Raw genomic sequence first — 23,230 nt, 5'->3', positions numbered from 1 at the left:
CTGATCTTTGACAAAGGAACAAAGGCAATACAATGGATGTAACAAAGTCTTTACAACAATGGTGTTAGAACAACCAGACATCCACATGCAAAAAATGAATCGAGATACAGACTTTACATCCTTCACAAAAATTAACACCAAATGGATCACAGACCTAAGTGTAAACTGCAAAACCACAGAACTCTTGGAAGATAACAGGATAAAATCTAGATACCCTTAGGTTTTGCAACGACTTGTTAGATGCAACACCAAAGGCACAATCCATGAAAGGAAGAATTGATAAGCTGAATTTCATTAAAATTAAAACTTCCTGCTCTGCAAAAGACACTGTCAAGAGAATGAAAAGACAAGCCACAGATTAGGAGAAAATATTTGCAAAAGACATCTGGTAAAGGACTGTTATTCAAAATATACAAAGAACTCTTAAAATTCAACAATAAGAAACAACGTAATTTAAAAATGGGCCTAAGACCTTAACAGACACCTCACCAAAGAAGAATACAGAGATGGCAAACAAGCATATGAAAAGATACTTCACATCATATGTCATGAAGGAAATGTAAATTAAAACAATGAGATACCACTATACATCTCTTAGAATGGCCTACATCCAGAACACTGACAACACCAAATGCTAGCAAGGATGTGGAACAACAGGAACTCTCATTCATTGCTGGTAAAAAAGCAAAATGGTACAGGCACTTTGGAAGACAGTTTGGCAGTTTCTTACAAAACTTACCATAAGATCCAGCAATCACTCTTTTTGGTATTTACCCAAAGGAGCTGAAAACTAATGCCCACACAAAAACCTGCATATGGATGTTTATATCAACTCTATCTATCTATCAATCTATCTATCTATTTTTATTATTATGTTCTGTTAGCCAACATATAGTACATCATAAGTTCTTTTTTTTTCTAAAGATTTTATTTATTTATTTGAGAGAGAATGAGAAACAGAGAGCATGAGAGGGAAGAGGGTCAGTGGGAGAAGCAGACCCCCTGCTGAGCAGGGAGCCCGATGTGGGACTCGATCCCGGGACTCCAGGATCATGACCTGAGCCGAAGGCAGTCGCTTAACCAACTGAGCCACCCAGGCACCCCACATCATAAGTTCTTGATGTAGTAGTCAACGATTCATTAGTTGCATATAACACCCAGGGCTCATCACAACATGTGCCCTCTTTAATACCCACATCAACTCTATTTATAATTGCCAAAAATTGGAAGCCACCAAGATGTCCTTCAGTAGGTAAATGGATAAATAAACTGTGGTACATCCATACAATGGAATGCTATTCCATGCTAAAAAGAAATTAGCTAACAAGCCATGAAGAGACACAGAGGAAACTTAAATGCTTATTACTAATTGAAATAAGTCAATGTGAAAAGGCTACATACTGTATGATTCTAGCTATATGACATTCTGGAAAAGACAAAACTATAGCAACAGTAAAAGGGTCAGTAGTTTCCAGGGGTTAAGTGGAATAAAAGATTAATAAGCAGAGAACAGAGGATTTTTCGAGGAGTGAAACTCCTCTGTATGATACTATAATAGCAGATACATGTCCTTAGACATTTGTCCAAATCCAAAAAATGTACAACACCAAGAGAGAATCCTAATGTAAACTACAGACTTTGAGTGATAATAATGTGTCAATGTAGGGTTTACCCATTGTAACAAACAAGTCACTCTGGTGGAGGATATGGATAATGGGGGGAGGCTACGTATGTTTGGGGGTAGGAGCTATACAGGAAATCTGAACCTTCTCTTCAACTTTGCTGTAAACCCAAAACTGTTCTAAAAAACAAACTCCATTAAGACATTTTAAAAAATGTTTAAAAACAGGGGTGCCTGGGTGGCTCAGTCGTTAAGCATCTGCCTTCGGCTCAGGTCATGATCCCAGGGTCCTGGGATCGAGCCCCACATCAGGCTCCCTGCTCAGCGGGAAGCCTGCTTCTCCCTCTCCCACTCCCCCTGCTTGTGTTCCCTCTCTCTGTCAAATAAATAAATAAAATCTTTAAAAAAAATGATAAAATAAAAAATGTTTAAAAACAAAAGAATACTTCCTTCTCTGAGGTCTTGAAGATATTCTTCTAAATTATCCTTTATAAGCTTTATTGTTTTACCTTTCACATTTAGGTCTATCATCTAAACCCTGAATTGCTTTACAGGTATGAAGGAAAGGAAAAGAGTTGTATTTTTTTCCATATGGATTTCTAAGTGAAAAAAGATAATCCTCAAAGCTCTGTAGTACTACCTTTTAGGTAAATAAAATCTCCATATATGAATAGCTCTCTTTCTGGCCTGTTTCATTTGTCTATATTTCCATCTTATGGTAATACCATATTGTCTTAATTACTGTAGCTTCACGATAAGTCTTGGTATCGAATTCGGCAAGTTTTCTGACTATGCTGTTAAGAATTCTTCAGCTATTCTTGACCCTTTGCATTATCATATACATTTCAGAATCACTTTGTCAAGTTCCACAAAAAAATAACATTGGTGGGGTGTGCCTGGCTGGCTCAGTCAGAAGAGCATGCGACTCTTGATCTTGGGGTTGTGAGTCTGAGCCCCACATTGGATATAGAGATTACTAAAAAAAATAAAAACTTAAAAAAAATAATGTTGGAGTTTTTATGAGGATTGCACTAAGTCTATAAATCCATTTCGGAGGACAGTTGTCTTCAAAATTGAGTCTTCTGATCCATGAATATGGTATACCCTTCGATTTAAGTGTTCTTTCATTTCTTCCAATGATGCTTTATCATTTTTGATAGTGTTTTTACATATCTTTCATTGAATTTATTTCTATGTTATACTTTTGGTACAACTGTAAATGGCATCTGTTTTTAAATTTCATTTTCTAATGACTTATTGCTGGTATAAGTAGGTGTGATTGTTTTTTGTAGAATGATTTTATATCCAGCAACATTGTTAAAATCACTAATTCTAATGGTTTACATTCTGTGGGCTTTCTATGTAGGGTATCTACAAAAATCATACAGCGAGCATCAGTGTAACTGTGAATGCTTACACCTTTTCCTTTAAGACCAGAAAACAAGACCAAAATGTTTGCTTCATTACTTTTTTTTCCTCCCAACCTTATTGAGAAATAATTGACAAATATGATTATATATATTTAAAGTGTACAATGTAATGAGCTGATATACGTATCTACTGTTGGAATAATGACCAAGACCAAAACAATTAACACATTCATCACCTCACATAGTTAACTCTTCTGCTTCATTACTTCATTACATCAACAACTGGAAATCTAACAACTACAACAAAGCAAGGAAAAGGGAAGAATATCATAAATACTGGAATCCCACTCTTCAAGAATCATCTTATTTCCTCTCTTCTACATTTTTCTGGGGGATTTAATTTTCTGTTTTTTCCCTAACTTCCTTAGAACTTAGCTCACTGGTTTGCAGCCTATCTTCTTTTTCTCATATATACATTTAAAGCTAAAAAACTTTAAAAATCCCTCTAAACATCATTTTAGCTGCACGTTATAAGTTCTTCTGTATAAATTTCTATTATTGTTCTAGTTAAAATATTTTCTAATTTCCATTTTGATTTTTTTTAATCTGTTATTTAGACGTATATTTCTTAATACCCAAATATTTGGAGATTTTCGAATCAACTTTTGGATAACTAGCTTAAATGTGCTGTGGTCAAATAACAATCTGTATGATTTTCATTCTCTAAAAATGGTGGAAATTTGCTTTATGGCCCAGTATATGGTTAATTTTTGAAAATGTTCTAGATGCACCTAAGAAGTAATAAACAGGGGTGTCTGGGTGGTTCAGTCGGTTGAGCTTTCAATTCTTGATCTCAGTTCAGGTCTTGATCTCAGGGTTGTGAGTTCAAGGCCCACACTGCGCTCCATGCTGGGCATAGAGTCTACTTAAAAAAAAAAAAAAAGTAATAACCATATATATACTTAGTTGTTGGATATACTGTTCTAATTATGACAATTACATCACATTTGCTAGTCATATCATTCAAATATTTTATATCTTTATTAATTCATCTGATTGTTTTGTCAGTTACTGAGAGATCTGTATTAAAATCTCCTACTATAATTATGTATTTCTCTTTTAATTCTGTAAATCTTTGTTTTAAATCTGTTATTAGAGGGGTACCTGGGTGGCTCAGTCAGTTAAAGGTCTGCCTTTGGCTAGGGTCTTGATCTCAGGGTCCTAGAATCAAACCCCACTGGGCTCCCTGCTACTCAGAGAGTCTGCTTCTCCTCTCTCTCTGCCCCTCCCCCCACTTGTGCTCTCTCTCAAATAAATTTTTTAAATCTAAATCTGTTATTAAAATTATTTTTTGTTAAATTAAATGGTTTATCATTATGAAGTGCCCCTCCTTTATCCCTAATCATGCTTTCTTGCCTTAAAGTCTACTTTGGCTGAATATTAATATATCCACATTCAGAACAGTTTTGTTTAGTGTCTAATTCTTTTTTTTATGCTGGTAAAAAAAAAAGCACAGTACAAAACTTACCATCTTAACCATTTCTAAGTGTATATAGTTCAGTAGTGTTAAGTATATTCACATTGTTATATAACTACTCTCCAGAACTTTTTCATCTTATAAAACTTAAACTCTGTATCTATTAAACAACTCCCCATATCCCATTATACCCCATAACCCCCAACTCCTAACAATCACCATTCTACTTTCTGTGACTTTGACTCCTGAAGATACCTTCTATAAGTGGAATCATGTATTTGTATTTTTATGACTGGCTTATTTCACTTAGCATAATTTTTAAAAAATTTTTTAAATTAACATATAATGTATTATGTTTCAGGGGTACAGGTCTGTGACTCATCAGTCTTACACAATTCACAGCGCTCCCCATAGTACATACCCTCCCCAATGTCCATCACCCAGCCACCCCATCCCTCCCATCCCCCTCCACTCCAGCAACCCTGTTTGTTTCCTGAGATTAAGAGTCTCTTATGGTTTGTCTCCCTCTTTGGTTTCATCTTGTTTCATTTTTCCCTCCCTTTCCCTATGATCCTCTGTCTTGTTTCTCAAATTCCTCCTATCAGTGACAGCACATGATACTTGTCTTTCTCTGATTTATTTCGCTTAGCTTAATACCCTCTAGTTCCATCCACACTGTTACAAATGGCAAGATTTCAATTTTTTGATGGCTGCATAATATTCCATTGTATATATCCATTCATCTGTTGATGAACATCTAGGCTCTTTCCATAGTTTGGCTATTGTGGACACTGCTGCTGTAAACATTGGGGTGCACATGCCCCTTTGGATCACTACATAGCATAATGTTCTTAAGGCTTATCCATGTTGCAGCATGTAGTGACTAGTTTCTTAATTTAACAGCTTCCCTGGAGATTATAACATCTATTTTTGACTTGTAAACTTCTATTAATTGGCAGTTTTACCCCTCTTCCTTGATAAAGCAAGGGAGCTTATGCCCCTCCTAATGTATAGGCCATGACTACCGTGTATGTTAATTCTCTATGTGTTTTTTTGAAGTTGAGAGAGAGAGAGTGAGTGAGTCAGGGTAGGGGCAGAGGGAGAGAATCTTTAAGTAGACTCCCCACTGAGCAGTGAGCCCAACATGACATGGGGCTTGTTCTCACAGCCCATGAGATCATGACCTGAGCCGAAACCAAGAGTTGGACATTCACTCAACTAAGCTACCCAGGTGCTCCATCATTCTCTATGTGTGTGTGTGTGTTTTTTATGAAAGATGTATTTTAATTTTTTTATTTATTTTTGCAAGAGAGAGAGAGCATGAGTGCACAAGTGAGGGGAGAGGCAGAGGGAGAAGCAGACTCCTGCTGAGCAGGGAGCCCTATGCAGGACTTGATCCCAGGACCCTGGGATCATGACCTGAGCCGAAGGCAGACACTTAACTGACTGAGCCACCCAGGTGCCCTCTCTATGTGTTTTAAAATCCTAACATCCTAATAAAACATTCTCACTGTTTTATACAATCAATATTCACTTAGACTTGACCATGTATTTTTTTTTTTTAAAAGATTTTATTTATTTGAGACAGAATGAGAGAGAGAGAGAGCACATGAGAGGGGGGAGGGTCAGAGGGAGAAGCAGGCTCCCCGCCGAGCAGGGAGCCCAATGCGGAACTTGATCCCGGGACTCCAGGATCATGACCTGAGCCGAAGGCAGTCGCTTAACCGACTGAGCCACCCAGGCGCCCCTTGACCATGTATTTGTGGTTTGCATTGCTATTCATGCATTCTTGCATCTCCAACCTTCCAACTGGGTCATCTTTCTTCTGTATTCAGAACGCCTTTAGGATTTTTTTCAGTGGGGTTCCAACGGTGACGACTTCTTTTTGGTTTTATTTTTGTGTTTTGTTGTTTTTTAAAACTGTTTATTTTGCTTCATCCTAGAAGGATATTTTCACTGTATATGATGTGTGTAGAATTGCAGACTGGCAGTTATTTTAATTTAGAACTTTAAAGATATCATCCCACTGTCCTCTGACTTCTATTGTTCCTGTTGAGAAGTTAGCTCTAGGTCTGACTGTGATCCTTTCAAAATTGTTTGTTTGTTTAAGCTTTTATTTATTTACCTGACACACAGAGAGTGCAAGCAGGGGGAACGGCAGAGGGAGAGGGAGAAGCAGGCTCTCGCTGAACAGGGAGCTCGATGCGGGGCTCGATTGTAGGACCTCGGGATCATGACCTGAGCCAAAGGCAGATGCTTAACCAACTGAGCCACCCAGGCACCCTCAAAATTGAATATTTTCTTCCTCTGGCTGCTTTTAAGATTTTCTGTCTTTGTTTCCTAGAAATTTTACTATGATGTTCCTAGGTGTGGATTTCTTTATATTTATTCTCCTTGTGATTTGTAGCACTTTTTTTTTTTTTAAGATTTTATTTATTTGACAGAGACAGACATAGCAAGAGCAGGAACACAAGCAGGGGGAGTGGGAAAGGGACAGGCAGGCTTCCCGCTGACCAGGGAACCCAATGCAGGGCTCGATCCCAGGACCCTGGGATCAGGACCTGAGCTGAAGGCAGACACTTAACGACTGAGCCACCCAGGTGCCTCGATTTGTAGCACTTCTTGAATCTGTGGCTTGATGATTTTCATGAATTTTGGAAAGTTATCAACAATATCTCCTCAAATACTCTTCCTTATTCTTTTTCTTCTGGAGTTCCCATTACACATATGACATATCTAATCTCTGTTTTCTCTTAAGTCTCTCACCTACTCTTCTGTATTTCCTAATCTTTTGAATTTTCATGCACGATTTAGTTTCTTCTAACTTATAATGCAGTTCACTGATTCTTCTCAGATATTATCAATCTGTTTTCATTTTATTTTCTTTAAAGATTTTATTTATTTGAGAGAGCGAGAGAGAGCACAAGCGGGGGAGGGGCAGAGGGAGAAGCAGACTCCCTGCTGAGCAGGGAGCCCGATGCGAGGCTCAATCCCAGGACCCCGGGATCACGACCCGAGCCAAAGGCAGACACTTAACTGACTGAGCCACCCTGACATCAGTTTTTAAAACCATACATTGAGGGCACCTGGGTGGCTCCGTCGTTAAGCGTCTGCCTTCGGCTCAGGTCATGATCCCAGAGTCCTGGGATTGAGTCCCACATTGGGCTCCCTGCTCAGCGGGAAGCCTGCTTCTCCCTCTCCCACTCCCCCTGCTTGTGTTCCTGCTCTCGCTGTGTCTCTCTCTGTCAAATAAATAAATAAAATCTTAAAAAAAATAAATAAAAATAAAACCACAGACTTCATAGTTTCAATTACTGTATTTTTCAGATCTAAAATATGCATTAAAAATAGTTTGCCAGGGGCACCTGGGTGGCTCAGTCGTTGGGCGTCTGCCTTCGGCTCAGGTCGTGATCTCAGGATCCTGGGATCGAGCCCCGCATCCGCGGGGAGCCTGCTTCTCCCTCTCCCACTCCCTCTGCTTGTGTTCCCTTTCTCGCTGTCTCTCTCTGTCGAATAAATAAATAAAATCTTTAAAAAAAAAAATAGTTTGCCAGTTATCTGTTGAATTTCCCCAACTTGTCTTTATTTCCTTGAACCTTTTAAGAATAGTTATTTTAAATCTGATAACTCCAATATTTGGATCTCCTGTGTATTTGTTCTATTGTCTAATGTTTCTTGTTCCATATTCTTATTGTTTCATCCCCTCATGTTTCTAATTATTTTTTTATTGTGTACTAAATGACCTATTTAAAAAACTGGTAATGAAAGTAATCTGTAAGGATTTCCAGAGAGGATCTGTTTACTTGTACCAGGGCACTTATGTTACCTCAAACCAATTTCAGGTATTGAAATAATTTGAAGCTAAGTTGCAATTCCTACAAGGGCGAGTCTATTTCCACTCATCTTTACTACTAGGACTCAAGTCTCCTGGGGTCCTATGCAAGAGCAAGGGGGGATGGTCACCAGTCCCCGCTCACATCCCAGAAGGCCCTGAACATCCATCACTGTCCTCTTGGCTCCAGGAATTTGTCACCATTCAGCTTTTCAACTGCTCTATCCTATTTGTTTCACCCAAGTAATTGCTTGTCTATGTTACTCTCCCTTCAAAATGTTTACCTTCCCTATCTTTGGTCTAACGGATTCTTGCATGCACCAAACAAACCCTTCTGGACTAATTTTGAAAACAACGCACGTTTGAAAAACGTGGGGGGAGTTTTTTTGTTTTGTTTTGTTTTGTTTTTTGTAGTAAGCACATAAATGAGCAGTATAAGAAACAACTTAAATTGGTTCTAAGAATAACCTATTTTTTTAATTGCCCAGGGTAGAAAGATAAGCCATATTTACTTAGTTTCCCACCTTTATATTAGATATTTTAGATATATTAGATATTTTATCCCTAAAAGGAAAGAAAAACGAGAAATACGTGGCCAATTATTTCCAGTTATCTTTTGTAGAACAGTCAGCTAGAGCCTAAAATAAAATGTCCTCTTTACTGAATTTCTAAAAAGAGATGACATTAAAAAAGTATATTAAGAGTGAGTAAGTGACTTTCAACAAAAAGAATGTGATTGAGAACAATGAACCTAAAAGGCCCAAAGACTTGCTTTGGTTCTGTATTAACTTCCCATGGCCGTTATAACAAATTACTACAAACTTGGTGGCTCAAACAATAGAAATTTATTCTGTCATAGTTCTAAAGCCTAGAAGTCCAAAACCAGTTTCACTGGGCTGAAATCAAGGTAATGGCAAGGTCACACTCCCTCTGAAAGCTCTAGAGGAGAATCTGTTCCTTGCCTTTTCCAGTTGCTGGTAGGTGTCAGCATTCCTTGGCTTGCCATATCACCCCAATCTCTGCCCTCATAGTTATAATGCCCTCTCTTCTATCTGAAATCTCCTTCGGCCTTCCCCTTATAAGGATACCTGTGACTGCCATTTAGGGCTCACCTGGATAATCCAGGATAATCTCCCCATCTGAAGATGGTGATAGATGGTAGCTACACCTGTGGTGAACATATAGCATTATATATAGTTTTCAAATCACTATGTTGTACACCTGAAACTAATGTAACAATGTGTATCAACTATACTTCAATTAAAAATTTTAATTAAAAAAATCTGAAATATTTTTAAAATTATAAACATAATTTGTTTCTAGACAATCTACAGTGTATCAAAGTAATGAGCTAGTTGTTGGAAAGACATATAAGAATAAAACCCAGTTATTATCCCAACAGGCTCAGAGTCTAATAGGCAAAGAAAGACAGGCATACAGTGAATGTTTGTAGGTATAACAGATGAACTGGGAGGCACAAAGAATAAAGAGGTCCGTTCTGACAGTTATTAAGGTTCCTTTAAATTTAAAAATTCTATGACTTTATAAAAAGTTTGTAGTGCTCACACTGGTAGCACATATACTAAAACTGGAATGGTACAGAAAAGATTGGTGTGGCCCCCACGCAAGGATGACATGCAAATTCACGAAGTGTCCCATAAAAAATTTTTTTAATTAAAATTTAAAAATAAAAACAGGTTGTAGCTCTTCTCTTTAAAAGGAAGTCCTTACATCCATTAGGATAGCTATTTAAAAAGCAAACAAACAGAAGACAAGTGTTGGAGAAGATGTAAACAAGCTAGAACCCTGTGTACTGCTGGTGGGAATGTAAAAGAGTACATCTGCTACGAAAACAAAATGGCAGTTCCTCACAAAATTAAACAGAATTACCATTAATCCAGCAATTCCACTTCTGGCTATAAGCCCAAAAGCAGTGAGAGCAGGGATTTCAAAAGATATCTGTACACCCATGTTCATAGAAGTATTATTTACAACAGTCAGAAAGTGGAAACAACCCAAGTGCCCCATCCACAGATAAACAAAATGTGATAATACATACAATGGAATATTACTCAGCTTTAAAAAGGAAGGAAATTAAAAATAAATAAATAAATAAAAAATAAAAAGGAAGGAAATTCTGACACATGCTACAACATGGATTAACTCTGAACACATTATCCTTAGTGCAATAAGCCAGTCATAAAAGGACAAATACTATATGATTCCATTTGTATGAGTTATCAAGAATAGTCAAATTCACAGAAACAAAAAACAGAAAGTAGGATGGTAGTTTCCAGGGATTAGGATAAGGGAGAGTAGGGAGTTATTGGATACAGGGTTTCAGTTTTGTGAAATGAAAAAAATTTGGGGAGGGCAGAGGAAAGGAAGAGAGAAACATTTAGGTAGATCTATATAAAATAAGAAGTAGTGAAGCAATTAAGCAATAGCACAGTACTGAGATAGAGAAACTGTTCATGCATGATCAACTATGAAATTTAAGTCAGCTATTTTAATGCTTCAGAGGTTTAAATATCAAATGTGAAGGTGTTTTGTAGCTGAATAGTTTCATAAGTGGGAAAAGAGGAAGAGAGAGAACTAAAGTGCAAAATGAAGTCAACAAAAAAAGTACAATACTTGTGAACTTGCTCTTATCATTGTAACTTGATAAATATAGACACTTACAGGCAAACAGTTTTTATGTCTAGAAAAATATTAGCAAATCTGACTGTTGAAAAGAGTCTAGTATACCAAACCCAGAGATAGTGATTCCCCAAAAAAATTTTTTTTTAATTTCCATGATGATCCTGAGATACAGTCAAGTTTGAGAGAAAGAGATTACCTGACCAAAACCAGGGCACCTAAAATTTTAAAAATTACAATCATTTGGTCTCATCCTTCTCTAGTCTCTAAAGACTATTTAGAGAGAAAATTAGGATCATTAGTAATCTGTGGGAATCAGAACTAAACCTATTCCCAACCCTGGATTACCCACAGAGTTGGTTTTCTTTTATCTCGTGCTGACATCAGTCAGGAAACAAAGTTATACGTAATTATCCCACTATAAATTCATATCCTGAACCTAATAGGTTCCCAAATACCTGCTATGGGTTCTACTCAAAAGTTCTCTTATTTGATTTTCAACATTTGGGTGCCCAACAAACGGTTCAAGTAATCCAAGGGTAAGGCCCACAAGAGATTTTTGGCAGAAGCATTTTTTACCTAATTAACTAGTAAGCCACATGAACCAGTAGGCTACTTAATGTCTAAAGACCTGCCCCCTATTGCCACTATTTAATTCAGAGCTATTCAAACCACCAGGTATAAAGAACTAGTTGTTGTTTTAATTTCTAATCTTTGAGGACCAGGGCTTTTATAAAACAATAAAACTGGGCTTGAGGGTGGTGGGAAGAGGTTGGGCAAGTCCTCTCCTTAAAACACAAGTATTAAGCTGAACAAAACTGTCAAAAACAACCATTTCAGGGCTCTAGAAATCAATCAAAGGCCACAAGAAATTATTGAGAAACTGCTAGAGCCTTAAGTAAGAACAATGAAGTCTCTACCTTTCTTGCCTAGGACTGCTCCCATTCATATCTCCAGCTCCGTGGAGGACAACAGCTTTACCAAGGCAAGGCTAGCCATAAAAACCAGCAGCTTTATTGCCAAAGAAGGCTAACTAGAGAGGAGGGAGTTTTGCCCTAAAGTAGGCTAAAGTGGAGAACTCAGTTAGAAAAAATTTTTTTTAAAACTTGCTGCTTTGCTAGCCTGAAGTTGGAGTCTTGGTTAGGTGAGTGGTAAACAAATAGGAAATTTAACAGGAAAATCTTGGAAATGAAAGAACCATAGAAAAGCTAGATTAGTTCTCTATACATCCCTAGCTAAATGAGAAACTATGCACATGCACCGGGAAACCCAAGAGGCCAGTGGAAAGTAAAAGTGAAAACAAACTTAAGAACTGCCTGAACTTTGAATGTCCTCCTCAACCCGCATAGTTCAATCAGCAGAGGATAAAAGCTTATGCATTTGAGATGTTTAGCAGAACAGTCCAAATCACTGGCTGACCAATAAACATTGCAGACACAGGGACAATCCCTAAAAAGCAAAAATAAAAAATAAAAATTAGAATTTTAAAAAATGTGCAGGTACCTTTGTGATGTACACATGGGACAGGTAGATGCCTCAATTTATGTCCAGGCTAATTATTTTTAAAATACCCTCAAGAAAATAAATTAAGAATCCAGAGTTAATATATTACCTTAACTATCCACTTAAAAAAAAAGCCAAGAAAGAAAAAAAGATTCGTACATAGGTAAAACAATCAATAGAAACTGACTCTGAAAGCATCCACAAGTTGGTGGACTTAACCAACAAAACTTCAAAACAACTAATAAAAATATATTCAAGGAATTAAAGGAAAATATACTCATACTGACTCAACAAATAGAGAATCTCAATAGAGAAATAGAAACTGTAAGATAAAACTAAAAAGAAATTCTAATTGAAAATACAATACCCAAATGAAAAATTCACCAGACTTAACAGCAAATTTGAGATAGCAGAAGAAAAAAATCAGTGAACTTGAAAAACGATCAAAGGAATTAAACAATCTAAATAAAGGAAGAACAATATGAAAAAAAATTTAGAAGACAAAAGAAAAATGTTCCTCAGTCACCTGTGGGATAACATTAAGCTTACCAATATACACATCACAGGATTCCTAGCAGGGGAGGAAAGAGGGAAAGGAGCAAGAAAAATATTTTTTTGATGAGGGGTGCCTGGGTGGCTCAGCTGGTTAAGCAACTGCCTTCAGCTCAGGTCATGATCCTGGAGTCCCAGGATTGAGTCCCGCATCGGGCTCCCTGCTCAGCAGGGAGTCTGCTTCTCCTTCTGACCCTCCCTCTTCTCACGCTCTATCTCATTCTCCCTCTCAAATAAATAAATAAAATCTTAAAAAAATTTTTTTGATGAAATAATGGCAAACATTTAATGAAATTCCCAAGAAATCCATACCAAATTGCATCAGTCCAACCGCTAAAGACAAAGAGAACAAGAAGACAACAAGAGAACAAAAACAAGAAAAAATGATTCATTGCAAACAGAGGAACAACAATATGACATATTCAGTGGAAAAGCATATTCTAAGTGCTGAATTCTATAGCCAGCAAAACTATCCTTCAAAAATGAAGGTAAAATAAAGATATCCAGATTAAAAAAAGAAAAGTCTAAAAGAATCCATTCCTGTCAGACTTGTGTACAAGAAAAACTAAATTCTTCAGGCTGAAAGGAAAACCAACAGTAACTCAAATCCAGAGGAAGGAATTAAGAGTACTCAAAATGGTAAATATTTGGGTGAATATAAAGACTACATATATTTTTTTTCCTTTCTCCAAATTTCTTCAAAAAGCGTAAGACTGTTTAAAACAATAATTATAACAACATATTGTTGTGGTTATATATGGATGTGATATATGTGAAATAATAGTACAAAAGCAGGGGAGAGGAAACAAGGCTATATTGGAACAAAGCTACTATATTTTACTAGTTTTTTTGTAAGGATTTTATTTATTCATTTGAGACACAGAGATACAGAGAGAGAGAGCATGAGCAGGGGGAGAGGCTGGGGGAGAGGGAGAAGCAGGCTCCCCACTGAGCCAGAAGCCTGACGTGGGGCTCGATCCCAGGATCCTGGGATCATGACCTGAGCTGAAGGCAGACGCTCAACCATCTGAGCCACCCAGGCACCCCTATTTTACTGGAATTCAGTATTAACCGGAAGTAGCTTGTGACAAGTTACAGATGCATATTGCAATCCTAGAGCAACCATTAATAAAATAACTATTTAAGAAATAGCTTTAGGGGTGCCTGGGTGGCTCAGTCATTAAGCATCTGCCTTCGGCTCAGGTCATGGTCCCAGGGTCCTGGGATGGAGCCCCGCATCGGGCTCCCTGCTCAGCGCGAAGCCTGCTTCTCCCTCTCCCCCTGCTTGTGTTCCCTCTCTCGCTGTGTCTCTCTCTGTCAAATAAATAAATAAAATCTTAAAAAAAAAAAAAAGAAATAGCTTTAAAAAAATCAGAGGAATTAATACACTAAGAAGTATAAAATATAAAATAATATAAATATCTAAATATAAAATATAAAAAATATATAAAAAAGAAGGCAATAAAGCAGTAGCAGAGGAACAAAAAAATAAGATGTAGAAAACAGCAAATAGGCATAAACCCAATCATGCTCATAAATACATTAAATGTTGAATGGACTAACTAATCAAAATGTAGAGTTGTCAGACTGGATAAAAAGGCAAGATCCAACTATATGGTTCTACAAGAGACACCTCTTAAGTTCAAAACACAAATAGACTGGAACCAAAGGATGAGGGTTTCAGCACCACCCCCCACCAAAAAAAAAAGAGGATGAAAAAGATAATTCCTGAAAACAGTAATTATAAGAGAGTTGGATTTGCTATATTAATATCAGAAAAATTAAAACTTCAAAGACATATTCCTAGAGATAAAGAATATTTCATAAGAAAATAAATCTATCAACAAGATAAAACAATTATAAATGTATATATACTTAATAACAGAGTCCCAAAATACGTAAATTAAAAACTAACAAAACAGAAAGGAAAAATACACAATTCAACAACTGTAGTTGAAGATTCAATACTTTTCTCTTAGTAAATGACAGAACAATTAAACAGAAAATTAGGATATAGATAATTTACATCATGATCACCCAACTTGATCTAACATATATAAGAACAATCTCCCAACAATAGATCAATACACATTCTTTTCAAGCATACATGATACTTTCCAGGACAAATCATATACCAGACAAATACATCACAAGAACAGAAAACTACAGACTGATAGCCCCCATGAATATAAGTTTTAAAAATCTGTACCAAAATATTAGCAAACAGAAACCAGTAACATAAAAAAGGGATCATACATTATGACCAAGTGGGATTTATTTATTTATTTTATTCATGAGAGACAGAGAGAGAGAGAGAGGCAGAGGCAGAGGGAAAAGCAGGCTCCCTGCGGAGCAAGGAGCCTGATGCGGAACTCGATCCCAGGATCCTGAGCTGAAGGCAGACGCTTAATCAACTGAGCTACCCAGGCGCCCCCCAAATGGGATTTATACCAAGAATGCAGAATTGTTTATCATCTGCAAATTAATTAATACTCTGTATTAATAAAGGACAAAATCACATGATTCTATTAATAGATCAGGGTTTCCTCAGCAGTATTGACCTTTGGATCAGGCAATTCTTTGCTGTGGAGGGCTGTCTTGTGCACTGTAGGAAGTTTACAGAATCCTGGAGCTACACCCACTAGATGCCACTAGCACCTTGCCCCTGCAAGCTGTGACCTCCAAAAACGTCTCCAGACATTGGCAAATATCCCCTAAGGGGCAAAATTATCCCTGTTTGAGGAGGACTGAAATAAATGCAGAAAAAACATTTGACAAAAATCCCAACACTCATTCATGTAAAAACTCAACAAAACAGGAATAGAAAGGAACTTCCTCAAACTGATAAAGGACATCTAGGAAAACCCTACAACTAACATCATACTTAACAGTGAGAGACTAAATGCTCCTCTCCAAGCTTTCATAAGTATTTTGTGCTTTTTTTGTTCAACAAATTATACATATAGATTTATTTCAGAGAAAATCCTAACAACAAATAAGTTTTCTTTTGTTTCCAACTATATGTAAATCCAGGCTATGTTCAAATCAAAATTAGTTAGCACTTAATGCCTATGATATGGTCAAAAATTCAAATTCATTTTATAGTAATTAAATACCAACTATAAAAAGCAATGAATCCTTACAGCTCTGGCAAAATACAGACATGAATTAAACAAAGACTCTAGTTTTAACAAGGTCGAAGCAATCTGCTGAAGTTAACTTTTTAAGGAAAAATTAAACCTAAACTTTTCAGATGAAATTGTTTTATTTTAAAATCTGGAGTGCTATTTTTACTATAGTATTTCTCATTTGTAGGAGGAAAACAGATACTCAACATTTCAAACGTAACTGGGAAGAAAGCAAACTGAATCATGATGACTAAGAAGAAACAAACTTTGGTTATAAAAGCTTTTCAGTTGATAATCTCATTCTATAAAACCGTTCTTTAGTAATCTAACCATTCCCTAGAATTCAGATTTCCTTTATACAGATTTACTATACAATGAGTATAGTAACCACATACTTTCAAAACTACAAGCAGCTCTGGTACGTTATTTTCTTAAAATAAGGTTTGTGAACTACTAAGTCAAAATTAAGTTTAAAAGCATTTCCCTTCATACTTAACACATGACACCTGGATCTACACCTTTGTTTTGAATTAAAGAACATTAACTTTAAATTGAAAATTAAATTCAGTGAGGGAAAAAAGCTAGGATAGCTATGGTCATTCTTTTAACAAATATATTCCAGTTATGTATAATAGTTCTAGAGCTACTGTTAAATTTGTCCCTTTGCATTTTTGTAGCTATTCTAAAAAAGGTGAAAAGGTGATTTTATAGTCTTTATTGTCTTTGCCCTTCTTGTAACTATTCTTGGTATTTCTTGATCTTTGCATCTTGTATTTTACTTTAGACAAGAAGCTAGAGTAATAATCCCAGAAGGAAAGCTAAAGAAGGAATCTAAAACTGAAAACATTTACTCTTGCTTCTTTTCCTGTCTCCAATGAAAAAAACATCAACTCACAGGATATAGACTATCCTGCAGTAAGTTATCTCCCACCATGCCCCCAACATATGTTCACACTCCAGAGAGTGCATTTTCTAGAAAGCAGTTGGCTTTCCCGCAAATATATTCCAATTTAATACGTTTATAGAAGTAGAAAAGCAATTGTTATATGAATTAATTCCCAAACTAGTAACACACAAAACTATAATCTAATATCCACAAATACTTAGATAATTAAAGAGACAACAGATAAAGTTGTGAATGTTCTATATTCTAAAATTAATTAATGCAGTCAAGACAAAGAGATAAATTATACCTATCAGTAGTACTGCACTGGGCAAGGGAAAATATAACCATTCAAAACACATTAAGAGAACCTTTTAAAAATATATAGATCATTATTTCACAACTATGCTTTTACAATTTATGCCCACATGTAATCTTACCCTTCTGGTTTTGTTTCCTAGACATTGTGGTTTCTTTGATCTCAAAAAATACAGATGAAAAGTATCCTTTTGCCTTGTCTGAGTTCTGACCGTAGTTATCTCTGATTTAAAAGTAGGCAACGGAAGTCTGTTGTTGGAGGTGATAAATACCAAATCGTGGTTATCTGAAATTCTGCTCACTAGCTGTTGATCTCCTTTCCTTCTCTTGTATCAACTTCTTGTCAGGAAATATCATTGCAGACATTCATGTCTCTTTCTCCAGGGAGATTCTGGAGGGAAAACACACAAACACATTCACTATTACAGTAACAGCTATCTGTACAAAATTTCTAACAGATACCCACAGGTTTTACTTTGTATTTTTTCTAAACAAAACTAGCTATTAAAAAGAAAGTACTCTAGAAAGAATATAGTCATTAAAAGCATTATTTTGCTCCATAAGAAACTTTAATCTTAGAGAAAGAGACCCAACCAAGAAACAAACTGTGAACTATACAGAACAAACTGCCAATACCAGAGGGGAGGGGGGTGGGGGGACGGATGAAATAGGGGATGGGGATTAAAGAGGGCACTTGTGATGAGCACCGTGTGTTGTATGGAATCGTTGAATCACTCTACCATACATCTGAAACTAATGTAACGGTGTATGTTAACTATACTGGAATTAAAAGAAAGAGAAACTTTAATCTTAAAATCAGACCATCTTCTTAGTTCAGAAATAAATTGTCTTACTCTAATCTTTTGTATCTATCTCAAAAATCTTATCCCCAACTCTGCTTCACAAAGTATTACCTCTTATCACTCCCTAAGAACTTTACCACCTGCTCTTCCTGCCCAAATCAAGGGTCTTTCTTCTGCCTCTAGGATTTCCTGTATCTAACCTCTCTTCCAATTTCCCAACTCAAATTCAGCTGCAAGAAAACTGGGGAAGGGGGTGGGTGAATGGGGAGATCACAAAGGAATTTTAATTGGAAACAGCAAAATTTCAACTAGTCACTAGTACAGGAAGCAAGCTGTAAAGATACAAATGCTATTCTTTCCCATATATTACTGAACTTTAAAAAATATATGACCAAGATTTCTGGGTAAAGAAAGCATGATCAAAGGACTCTTACATCTGGACACCTGATAGGTGCAACCCAAGAAGGAAATGAGAGCAACCTTATGTATAATACTTTCCAATATGAATGGAGGAGAATGAATAAGTAGACAGCCCTGGTACAGTTTAAAAAAAAAAAAAATCCACCAAGAATAAGAGTCTCTGTGGATATAGAGAATAGATTGGTGGTTACCTGAGGCAGGGGGCGTAGAAAAAAACCGGTGAAGGGGGTCAAACGATTCATATTTCCAGTTATAAGGTTAAGTCACAGGGATGTCACATACAGCAAGGTAACTAGTTCATACCATATTCCATATTTGAAAGTAGCTAGGAAAGTGGATCGTGAAAGTTCTCATCACAAGAAAAAAATTTTTGTATAGTGAGAGATATTAACTGGACTGTGGTGATCATTTTGCAATATATACAAATACTGAGTTATTAGATTGTACACCTGAAACTAATATGTATCAATTATACTCCAAGAGTAAGATTCTCTACAAACCACTATGGGACTTGAGGAAAGACAGGCTGAACCTCTGGGGCTTACTATCTTTCAGATAAGTGAGCCAAATTGGGAGAATCAGCCAAAGCCTATGGAATTACATGGAATTTACCAATGCATAGAGTGGATCTGATAAAAACACTTTATGAGATTTTATTTTTTTAAGATTTTGTTTGTTTATTAGAGAACAAGTGGGTGGAGGGGCAGAAGGAAAGGGAGAAGCAGACTCCCTGCTGAGCAGGAAGCCCGATGACATCAGGCTCGATCCCAGGACCCTGAGATCATGACCTGAGCTGAAGGCAGACACTTAACAAGCTGAGCCACTCAGGCGCCAAGAACAAAATTTATTTTTTTTAAAGATTTTATTTATTTTTTGACAGAATAGACACAGTGAGAGAGGGAACACAAGCAGGGGGAGTGGAAGAAGGAGAAGCAGGCTTCCTGCTGAGCAGGGAGCCCGATGTAGGGCTCGATCCCAGGACCCTGGGATGATGACCTGAGCCAAAGGCAGATGCCCAATGATTGAGCCACCCAGGCGCCCCAAGAACAGAATTTAGATAGATCTATCACAAAGGATTAAATTCTTCAATGGCAAGCTCTTCTCTACCTCATGTCCTCAGCTTAAAGAAAAGAGGATGAGGGGCACCTGGGTGGCTCAGTCAGTTAAGCATTCGACTTGACCTTAGCTCAGGTCTTGATCTCAGGGTTGTGAGTTCAAGCCCCGTATTGGGCTGTACACTGGGCATGGAGCCTCCTTAAAAAAAAAAAAGAAAGATAAAAATAGAATGAATGGAATGGAGGAAAGCCTTCACAAGAAAAAAAGAGATTGCAAGAGCATTAAAATGATCCAATCTGAGCATAATTAGAATCAATATAGGGACTCAAAAAATATAGAACTCAATAAAAGGAACAAAAAAAAGCACTCACAGATACCATGCAGAAAAATTTCCTTGAAATAAGGGATCTGAATCTGTTCACTCCCCACCTCCAATCTACCAGAAGGAATTGGACCACTTCTCACTACCTCTCCTGCTACTATTCTCATCTAAGCCATGATCATTTCTCCCCTGCATTGCTATAATCAGGAATGTAATAGTCTCTTAACTGGCATCCTGAGTCTTCTATCCCGCCACGCTTCAGCTTCCATTTCACTAAAGCTGCTTTTAAAATTATAAGATGAACTGTCTCAACTCTGCTGCTCAAAGCCCTCCAGCAGCTCCCCATTTCATTCAAAGTAAAAGCCAGAGTCCTTACAGTGAGTAGCCTAAAAGGTCTTATCTGCCTCTCTTTACCTCTCTGACATAATTTCCCACTACTCTCCCCCTCAGGTACTCCATTCTAGCCATACTGGCCTCATTACTGTCCCTTTTATACCCTAGATATGTTCTCCCCTTCAGGCCCTTAAGGCGTTCTCTCTGCCAGGAATGTTCATCTTTAGATATCTACATGAAATAATTCCTCATTTCCTTTAGGTCTTTTCTCAAATGCTACTTGCTCTGTGGTTATTCATGAAAAACTACTGAATTTGGGGTAAGAAGAGCATGACTCTGGGGCATTATTGCCCAAGGCTGTCCCCATCACCCCCAGGTCAGTGGGAAAGGTAGTTCTACCAAGGTAGGGAAAGCCATAAACACCAGCAGCTTCACTCACAGAGAGGGATGACTAGATATGAAGCAAAGCACAGAATGCCACACCCATCACTGTCAGTAACAATGTGTATTCTTGGTGGCAATGAACAAGCAAGACAAAGGACCTGAGGATGCTGTCACAGTTGGTACAAGCAATGGGCCAGCAGACTAGACAGAATTTAAAGGGAAATCTGAAAACAAGACTATAAAGGGTAAGTGCTCACACATCCATACTAGAGAGACCAGAGAGGATCTACCAGGAGCCTGCAGAAACAGGAAGAAAAAACATGAGAGGGCCCAGTGGAAAGTACAAGTTTGAGCAGACTTTTAAAATGTCTGAATTTTGAAGAAGCTCCCCTTCACACACAAAGATCTACTGGCAGAAAGTGGAAACTCTCCTAGGTCAACGTGTTTAGCACAATCTTTGACAAGTGGCTAACTGACCACTAAGCTATACAAATACAGGTGTGATTCCAGGAAGACAAACTTAAAAATAAAAACAAATTAAAAAAAACACAAAACACTAAGCAGGTAATAGCAGCCACACACTCAGGAAAAATATTCCACAGATTTAGTCCAGGCAGCAAAACAAAACAACCCTCCAAGGGAAAAACAAATCAAGCAAAGTTGCTACAATATATTATGTAAAAAGTCTAGTTTCAACAAAAATTTATGAGACATGTAAAGATGCAGGAAAGTATGACCCAAACTGAAGAGGGGAAAAAAAACCATCATGGAATTGAAAATATCTCTGAGTAGGTCCAAATGCCAAACTAAAACAAAATCTTCAAACTGCTTTAAAGGACTAAAGAAAAATATGAGGACAATGCCATAAACAGAAAATTTCAACAAGAAGATAGAAATCATATAAAAAGAGGTAAACAGAAATTCTAGAGTTGAACACTGGAGTGGAAGAAAAAAATATCAGAAAAACTGGTATCTAATCTGAAGAGAGAAAAGAATAAAGAAAAACAAAGCCCCAGAGACCTAAGGAACAACATCGAGTATAACAATTGTGGAGTTCCAATTTAGAAGTTCCAGAAGTGGAGAAAAAGGACAGAAATAATGACCAAAAACAATGCAAGCTGATTTTTTTTTTTAAGTAGGCTCCACGCCCAATGTGGAGCCCAACACTTCCAGCGTGGAGCCCAATGCGGGGCTTCAACTCACAACCCTGAGATCGAGTCAGACACCTAACTGACTGAACCACCCAGGTGCCCCAGAAACTGATATTTTTTAAAAAAATTAATCTACAGGGGCTCCTGGGCTCAGTTGGTTAAGTGTTCGACTCTTGATTTCAGCTCAGGTCATGATCTCAGACTCTTGAGATCCAGCCCGCATCAGGCTCCATGCCGAGCATGGAGCCTGCTTAAGATTCTCGCTCTCCCTGGGGTGCCTGGGTGGCTCAGTGATTAAGCATCTGCCTTCAGCTCAGGTCACGATCCCAGGGTCCTGGGATCGAGCCCCACATCAGCTCCCTGCTCAGCGGGCAGCCTGTTTCTCCCTCTGCCTCTCTCTCTGTCAAATAAATAAATTTTTTAAAAAGAAAAAAGATTCTCTTCCTCTCTCTCTCTAAAAAAAATAAAATCATCTACAGACTCAAGAAGCTCGATGAACCACAACTACAATAAACACAAAGAGATCCATACCTAGACATATAGTAAAAATGATAAAATCCATACCTAGACATATAGTAAAAATGGTAAAAAAAACAAAACACCTAAAACAGAAAATCTTGACAGAAGCAAGAAAAAAACCCAGCTCATTTACCAGGAAGCAACAATATAACCGGTTGCTAATCTCTCATCAGAAACAAGGAAAGTCAGAAGACAGTGAAATGACATATTCAAAATGCTGAAAGAAAAAATTGTCAAGCAAGAATGTTTTTTTTAATTTTATTATGTTATGTTAGTCACCATACAATACATCATTAGTTTTTTGGTTTTTTTAAGATTTTATTTATTTGACAGAGAGAGAGAGCACAAGCAGGGGGAGCAGTAGAGGGAGAGGGAGAAGCAGGCTCCCCGCCGAGCAGGGAGCCTGATGCGGGACTCGATCCCGGGACTCCAGGATCATGACCTAAGCCGAAGGCAGCTGCCCAACCAGCTGAGCCACCCAGGTGCCCACATCATTAGTTTTTGATGTGGTGACCCACGATCCATTGTTTTCGTATAACACCCACTGCTCCATGCAGTACGTGCCCTCCTTAATACCCCTCACCGGGCTAACCAATTCCCCACCCCCCTCCTCTCTAAAACCCTGTTTGTTTCTCAGAGTCCATAGTCTCTCATGGTTCATCTCTCCCTCCGATTCCCCCCCCTTAATTTTTCCCTTCCTTCTCCTGATGTCCTCCATGCTATTCCTTATGTTCCACAAATAAGTGAAACCATATGATAATTGACTTTCTCTGCTTGACTTATTTCACTTAGCATAATCTCCTCCAGTCCCATCCATGTTGATGTAAAAGTTGGGTATTCATCCTTTCTGATGGCTAATATTCCATTGTATATATGGACCACATCTTCTTTATCCATTCTTCTGTTTAAGGGCATCTC

At 37.5% G+C, this 23,230-nt stretch overlaps 1 protein-coding gene and 1 non-coding gene across 8 annotated transcripts in view; one reads left to right on the top strand and one right to left on the bottom strand.

The window, feature by feature from the left end:
- Positions 1 to 23,230, bottom strand: part of SPATS2 (spermatogenesis associated serine rich 2) — a 141,614-nt gene that overhangs the window by 50,230 nt on the left and 68,154 nt on the right. For all 7 annotated transcript variants that reach the window (XM_081821618.1, XM_081821617.1, XM_031023700.2 and 4 more), the window contains one exon: positions 17,447 to 17,715. In XM_081821618.1, the coding sequence (XP_081677744.1) occupies positions 17,447 to 17,471 (25 nt within the window). In that variant the 5' untranslated portion in view covers positions 17,472 to 17,715. The remainder of the gene's footprint in view (positions 1 to 17,446; positions 17,716 to 23,230) is intronic.
- On the top strand, positions 9,859 to 9,970 carry LOC115939396 (U6 spliceosomal RNA). The gene has a single exon (XR_004074212.2). It is a non-coding gene; the product is annotated as a U6 spliceosomal RNA (small nuclear RNA).

This window comes from Leptonychotes weddellii, chromosome 5, assembly GCF_054177405.1.
Source record: "Leptonychotes weddellii isolate Sample4059 chromosome 5, ASM5417740v2, whole genome shotgun sequence".
Classification (NCBI taxonomy): Eukaryota; Metazoa; Chordata; class Mammalia; order Carnivora; family Phocidae; genus Leptonychotes; species Leptonychotes weddellii.
This window is presented reverse-complemented; position numbering and strand designations above follow the sequence as displayed.